The sequence below is a fragment of the Oryza glaberrima genome, chromosome 4, assembly GCF_000147395.1.
Source record: "Oryza glaberrima chromosome 4, OglaRS2, whole genome shotgun sequence".
Lineage (NCBI taxonomy): Eukaryota > Viridiplantae > Streptophyta > Magnoliopsida > Poales > Poaceae > Oryza > Oryza glaberrima.
This window is the reverse complement of record NC_068329.1, coordinates 24445799-24453113: the sequence shown is the minus strand read 5'-3', so window position 1 is coordinate 24453113 and position 7315 is coordinate 24445799. Positions and strand designations below refer to the sequence as shown.

Genomic DNA, 7315 nt, shown 5'->3' with positions numbered 1-7315 from the left:
ACCACTTATTCAACCACCATCGCAGACCGGGGAGAATCGATCGGAGGTTGAAGGTCCGTTCTCTCTCTTCTTTGCTCATTGATCCAGGGATTCCTAGGTGTGTCTGCTTGACTGCTTCTAGGTCCTTGCTTGTTAGTGATCGCCTGACGTTAATTGGCTTACCTACACCATAAAAAACAGTATACCACTTAGGCTAATTGGGTCATATGTTTAGCTTTATCACTTGTCGCACTCAACAGCGAATTTGCATATTAAGAAAATAATGGGCAGAACATGAGCCACAAGATTGTAGTCTTTGCCATGGCCCTACAGTTGTGGGGCTCAAAAGAAGATCCGGTAGAGAGCATAATATTAGAGCACAGGGAATATCCTTGTTCAGAAGAATATCCTATATCTATATCTCCCCATTCTCTGTCCCTGGCATTTGAACTGGCCATTAGCAAAATCCACCTAACCGGCAAAGGTAGGTGTATGCCTTCACCTCCCGGTATGAACAAGCAGCATTCTAATTTGATCATCAACCAGCGAAATTCTTCTGTTACTTTTAACTGAGTACGTTTGAATGAGTATTTATCATACTTATACACTACACGTGTATAGGTTTCCAAACACTTGATAATATTGGAGAAATAAACGGTCTAGAAGTGCAGAAACATGCACATTTACCGTATGTATATGCGTGTGTACTTCTAATTAATAGATCGGTATTACATGATTTGAAGTTTTGAACTCTTTAGTCCAAGTATGCCATCATATCATATAGAAATCTGTTTATAGGCTAACTTGTAAATTTCAGGTTCAAAACGAGAGGAAAGTTCAGAGATGAGAAAAGGAATAGAAGCAGCGAATATCGAAGTTGTTAAACAGCAGCTACTATGACCCTGTAATATTCTGTAAGGCTGTAATCGTTGCGACTTGAACGCCACAGGAAAACCACGGGGTGTGACAGTGTAACCTCACCGGAGAAAGACCTGACCCAACAGCGCCCGTGGCCCGTGGAACGGTCACCACGACAAAAGCCAAAAAGACTCGCGTAAACATCTATAAGACCAGTAATTCCTCGGAAGCCACGGTCGAGGCGACTCCAGAAAGCTTCCCCTCCGCGGTCCGCTCGCCTCCTCACGGCGCCAAAGCAGCCAGGAAGAAGAAGAACCACGCTGTTTCTAGGACGATTCCTGGAACAGCCAACTTCTGAACCTCTATCTGCAAGACTGCAGGTAATTTGCATGCTCCATCTGATCAAATCTCTTCGCCTCCTCTCCTGGCTTAAATTTCCCATTTTCTAGGATAAATCTCCTCTCTTTTTATTGATCTTCCATCCGTCTAGAAAAAAAACTAGATTCTGGTCGGCCAAACGGGATCGCCTCGTCTGCCTTATTTATTTGCCTTGCAAATTTGAGGGGCCTGATTTAACTCTCTTTCTATGGACCCCTGTTCTTCTGCTTGCTTCCAGAGAGTGCGATCCTCTGGTTGCGTCTGTTTTATTCGCTTGCTTGCAAGAGCAGGACCCGTCTTGCTTTCTCCTTGCATTCTTGCTGTTGAGTTAACAAGGGATCCATAGGGCACAGGTATTAGTGTGGAGTATTTGTTTTCTCTCCAGTTGCCTTCTGTTCTTCCCGTTTCTGAATCGATTCTTCTTTCGGTTTCTGAATCGGAAGTAAGATGATGCTATGGTTGAAGGAGATTTTTGTTTCTTGTCCCTCCAATTGTTGAGTTGATTGAATTATAGTTCTCTTCTTCCGTTTTCCTCTTGGTCCTTGAACTTGATTATTTGTAATTTTAGACAATGGGTAGTAAAAAAGATTTAGACAATGGAATGATGCCTTCAGAACTTCTTGCCAAGATAGGAACCTGACCAAACGGCGGTTCTTGATTTTGTAGCATTAAAACATAGGGCCTTCACAGTTAAACATCAGGTCGCTGTGTATTGTCAATTCATAGGGCCTTTTGCTCGTTCAACGCATATCAACTAATCGGAACTGGTCATCAACTCCTGTATTTTCCTTTTGCTCGTGATGAAACGGGAAATCCCACTTGGGCAAGAAAAGAAAGTGTCGGTTCTGAATATCGTAACATCCTACCTAATCGCACGAATAGCGAAGTGCAAGGTAGTTTATGCAATTCGTCTTTATAAAATTTTTAAATTATGACCAACTTAACTTATCGTCCACATTAAACTACGTGCAGTCGTCGCCCCAATAATTTGGCAAAATATTGCTCATTTCGTCAGATGCTTGCGTGTTCCTTGCAGAATAAGCTCTAGCTTTCACCGTGTCCATTTGCTGCCGAACATTTGTGAACCAGAAGTTCCCTATTCCATTTGTGTCAAGCTGTTAAATTTTGTGGTCCTGTGGACAACTCCTGATGATTTCTCTTTTGGCCTTTTGCAGACAGTATAATACTTCTTCCTGGTTGCAGCCGCCTCAGCGGAAAAACCAAATTCAGCTTCATTCATGGGTTCCCCAAGCAAAACACGTCGGATGAAGCCATTGGGGATTCAGCTATATGAGTGTGCCCGGGGGAGTCCTATCTCCTTCAGATCATGCCAGGCTCTTGTATTGATACTGACGTTCTTATCCTATGCTAGCTATCATGCCACTAGGAAGACTACAAGCATTGTCAAGAGTGTTCTTGATCCTAAGACAGAAAACCTAGGTATGTTGCATTGGCCGAGCCATCTGTATCTTCAGGATTTAAGAGATGCACAGGGCAACATGACGGCTCTCTATAGCGGCTGGGCTCCGTTTAATGCCGACGATGGTACTGCATTGCTCGGGGAGATCGACTTGGCGTTTCTCGGAGTATATGCAATCGGCATGTTCTTCGCTGGCCATTTGGGTGATCGGGTGGATCTCAGGATACTTCTGACCATCGGAATGATAGGCACTGGATTTTTCACTGCTGCCTTTGGTGCCGGCAACTGGCTCAACATACACAACTTCTACTACTTTCTGGGTGTTCAGATGATGGCTGGCCTGTTTCAGTCATCCGGCTGGCCATCTGTGGTTGCAGTTGTTGGTAATTGGTTTGGAAAGAGCAAAAGAGGGCTGATAATGGGAATCTGGAATGCTCATACATCTGTGGGAAACATATCTGGTTCCTTAATTGCAGCTGCAATGTTGAAGTTTGGATGGTCATGGTCGTTTGCAGTCCCTGGAGTGATGATCGCAGTCGTTGGGCTCGCAGTGTTTCTGTTCTTGCCTGTCGGTCCGGAGATGATTGGAATCGAGGAGGATATCCATGAGAAGGATGCTGAGAAGGATGACATGGGTGCACCTCTGTTGGAAGAACGATCGGCATCAAAAGAAAAGGCAGTCGGGTTCATTCAGGCTTGGAGGATTCCTGGTGTAGCGCCATTTGCTCTCTGCCTTTTCTTCTGCAAGCTTGTGGCTTACACATTCCTGTATTGGCTTCCGTTTTATATCAGCCACACAGGTTCGTCCCTCCTTTTTCCGAGAAAAGGTTCCCCTAGTCTTGTGTGCAATTTCAATATCATACTGATTTTTTTTCCTCATACCAAATTAATCTTTTACCTCATGATTTTGAACCAAACCATTCTGTCATGTACTAGTATGAACTGCACTTTGTTTTTGGTGTAATCTGATGTGTATTAGCACTAAGAATGATAATGTACCTGACAATGCCAATATGTTTCCATTTTTCAGCAATCGGTGGAGTGTACTTGTCAGACACCGCAGCCGGTGTACTGTCAACTCTGTTCGACGTGGGTGGCGTTGTCGGCGGCATCCTTGCCGGCCACATCTCCGACCGCCTCGACGCACGGGCGCTGACGGCGGCGAGCTTCACGTTCTCGGCGATCCCGGCGCTCTTCTTCTACCGCATATACGGCAGCTTCTCGCTGTACTCGAACATCGCCCTCATGTTCGTCACCGGGATGCTCGTCAACGGGCCGTACGCCCTCATCACCACCGCCGTCTCCGCCGACCTCGGCACGCACAGCTCCCTGAACGGCAACTCCAGGGCGCTCGCCACCGTCACGGCGATCATCGACGGGACGGGGTCGATCGGCGCCGCGGTCGGCCCGCTGCTGACGGGGTACATCTCTGCCAAGAGCTGGAGCGGCGTGTTCACGATGCTCATGGCGTCCGCGCTCGTCGCGGGGCTGCTCCTGTCGAGGCTGGTCATGGCGGAGATCTCCGCGAAGATGGAGTCCCGTAGGCCTGACGCTGCTGCTAGTGATCTGCCAGTGTCCTCCATGGAACAATCTTAGGCTCCATTAGACACTTTGGAAACTGTGTCCCTGGTGAAATGCTGAGAAATTTTACAAGCGAAAAAGCCTGAAAAGGGAGACTTGAGAGGTGTGGCAGGAAGAGCAAACCCCTCACAAATTCCCTTTTTTTTTTACACCTGAGGAGCAAGGTGCTCTCTCCAGCCCCAGGATTGCATCTTGGCTATGAGCGATTTCTGTTGCTTGTGATGTGTATATGGAACTCCTACCGTATGAAGTGATGATTGTCAACTCTAGCTGTTGACAAAGGCGCGCGTGTGGAATGCGGGAGGTTTTCCGGATTTCTGTATAGCGAGTTATAATCGGGCTCTTAAAGCTTGTGCGAGAATGCAGCAGAAGTGTTGGTTCCTATCAGATGCTAATGTAATCTTGCTGATTCACCGGTGAAACAGCTGGAGAGGAGACTGGAGGTGTAATTCGAAGAGGGGACAATCTCCTTTTGACCTGCAATTTGAAGCACACGTGGTACTAGACGGTCCACTAGAATCAGGTTTCGATGGGAAAACATCAAATTTCCGTAGGATAGATCTAAAATCACCTGATAAACCAACGTGGAAATGGGAACCTTCTGAGAGATGCACCGTGATCACGTCGGCTGAGGCCCATAGGTGCTCTGGGCTTTGGAGTTTTAAGTGGGCCGTTCTGCCGCATTCAAGCATATAGTGGGCCTAATACTTTGGTCACAAGTAAGCCCATATTGTTTATCTAGCCCAAACAAGGAATCGACCTTGGCGTCTTGTTGGACTCGGAGATTTTTTTTTTTTTTGGAAGCCAAGACAAACCAGCAGCCTTGTTAATGAAGGATGCAAGAATCCGATCCCTTCCCCTCCTGATTTGCCATCGGCAAAGCACGTTATAATCTAGCTGGATACGCATTAGCGTATCATCTTTTCTGCGTGTTGGAGTGCTATTTGATCTCCTCTTCCCTTGACTACCGGTTGCGGTTCGCGTGAATCTTATCTTAATGCCAGCGAAAGCTACCGATCGAGATTAGCTGTCGCGCGTGTTGGTAATACTACGTTAATTGTTCAGTGTTCAGAAATAGGCTGCGTTTTCCGGTGCCAGTGCTCGAAACGGCCTCCCGTTTTCTGTACATGATGACCAGTGTATAGTTTCTCTGTCGCCTGTCGGTTTGCCTAATCTCTGACGACGTTTCTGAAGCTACCCTGAAACTATTTTGTCTATGGCTAATCATTCTGAATGCAATTCACTATTGCAATGCACGAGGTCCTGAATTTTGTTTTTCCAAACAAAAACTTCAGTATTTTTCTCCCTTTAAACAGATCAGGGCTCGCCGGCCGGCAGAGGGAAAGACTGAGATGGGCCGAAAACGGTGCCGGCCATGCAGATGCAGGTCGGCCGTCGGCCTCGCCCTGCCATTGCCAGGCTGCCACACAGGGACACACATCAGCTAGTCGTCGCTGCAGGGGCGTGCCTACCGACCTGCCGCTGCTACTTGTCCAAACAACTCGGATTATAGCTTTCGAAGTTGCAGCCTTGCAGAGCAAAAGCATTGGGAGCGCGTGCCCTGCTAGGATTCGGTTCCAGTGCAGTGGCCACTGTGACTGTAAGTTAAGCAGTCACAAGAGCATCATTGGATTTAAAACGGATGGCCCAGATGCCTCAGTACTGTAGCAAAGTACGGTAGCGTTTTTTACTTGGAAAAAGTACAGCTCTAGTTTTATTGTAGCTCACAATTTGAACCATTGAATCAATAAATAGAGGGCTGAGATTGTGTGCAGTTGCTATTGTGCAGTCACAATAGAAACTGCACTGGATCTCAATTCACCCTGCTAGTCCTAGAAATGAATTGGGAACTATGCAGTTTAAATAGGGACTCCAAGTTTAGCAGTCTTATGTCTTCACTACCACCACGGATGCAAACAAAACTGCCAACATGCATCTGCATTGTTGATAAGAAGCAGGTTCAACTTCTATCCAGCAAACCTTCGTTTTGTTGCCACGCAGATTATTGCTGATTGCTACTCCCGTATAAGAACATGAACGCCCGTACTAAGGTAGTATAGTAGGATTGTAGTAACAGATAACTACCGTCTACAGCCTCAGTGGCCCCTGCATGCACATATGTATATTTGTAACTTAGTACTCTACATCGTCTTCGTTTGCACTGGATGATCGATGAGACGATGACTAAACATGGGAAGAAATCAAGCCACTCTAATCTAGTACTACATCGTATAGTGCTATACATCCAAATTAATTAAGGGGCCCTGAGCTCCCTGTCTCTCGCCATCACGCTCCTTCATCATCAGCTCCTCGATCCTCATCTCATCTCCAAGTCGTGGCTAACTGAAGACTTACGTGGCTCCACAGATCTCAAGACGCGGCAGGTATAGCTAGCAAGCCGCGCCACTTGCAGACGCCCTTATCCCATACGTAATCCAAACCGCCCATGGCAAAAGCTGAGATCGGTCGATCCATCGATGGCGAGAGCAAAATCGATCGATGGATGCAAGGCACCGAAAAGGATGAGCGGCTAAGCACGGATCACAAGGGCAATGAGCCCTAGCAACAGATTATTAACTGAAGACGACGCAGCAAGTCCACGCACGTGGGAGTCGCTGTAGATGTCCATGGTTTCTCGACGATTTATGACTGATTTTGAGCTGGCCGAATTGAGGACTGAGCGGTGTGCATTGCATGCATTGTTTTGACCTGAAGAAAGGTAAGACATGTACATGCATGACTCGGACCGGTTGATTGTGGCACAAGCAGAACAACAGTAGTAGCCATCGCAAGCAAAAGCGCCATGCATGAAAGCAGCTTCTGTGAAGTAGAGATAGTGCTTAATTGAATAATTTGCCATTACATTATAAACGTTAGGCCAAGGTTGACTCGTTTATTATTTATGCAGTATATACTAAACGCTTATTTTCAGTACGTTAGTTTCTTGGAGCCTCGCTCTACTATAACAGTATATTTTACTTGGGTCTGTGTGTGTATGTGTGTGTATATATATAGCAGATATCTTCTTTATGCGTGTACGCGGTGAAATCGACACTAAGATGTGTTATCCATTCTTTCTATAAAGTTAAGGCCAAAAGC

The 7315-nt window shown here is 46.4% G+C and overlaps 1 protein-coding gene across 1 annotated transcript; it reads left to right on the top strand.

Moving 5' to 3' along the window:
* Positions 1 to 1051: 1051 nt before the first annotated feature.
* Positions 1052 to 4490, top strand: LOC127771520 (putative glycerol-3-phosphate transporter 1). Its single transcript, XM_052297440.1, has 3 exons — positions 1052 to 1217; positions 2391 to 3435; positions 3666 to 4490. Exons 2-3 carry the CDS (start codon positions 2454 to 2456, stop codon positions 4229 to 4231), a joined length of 1548 nt encoding a protein of 515 aa, XP_052153400.1. The 5' UTR covers positions 1052 to 1217; positions 2391 to 2453; the 3' UTR covers positions 4232 to 4490.
* The last annotated feature ends 2825 nt before the right edge of the window (positions 4491 to 7315 follow it).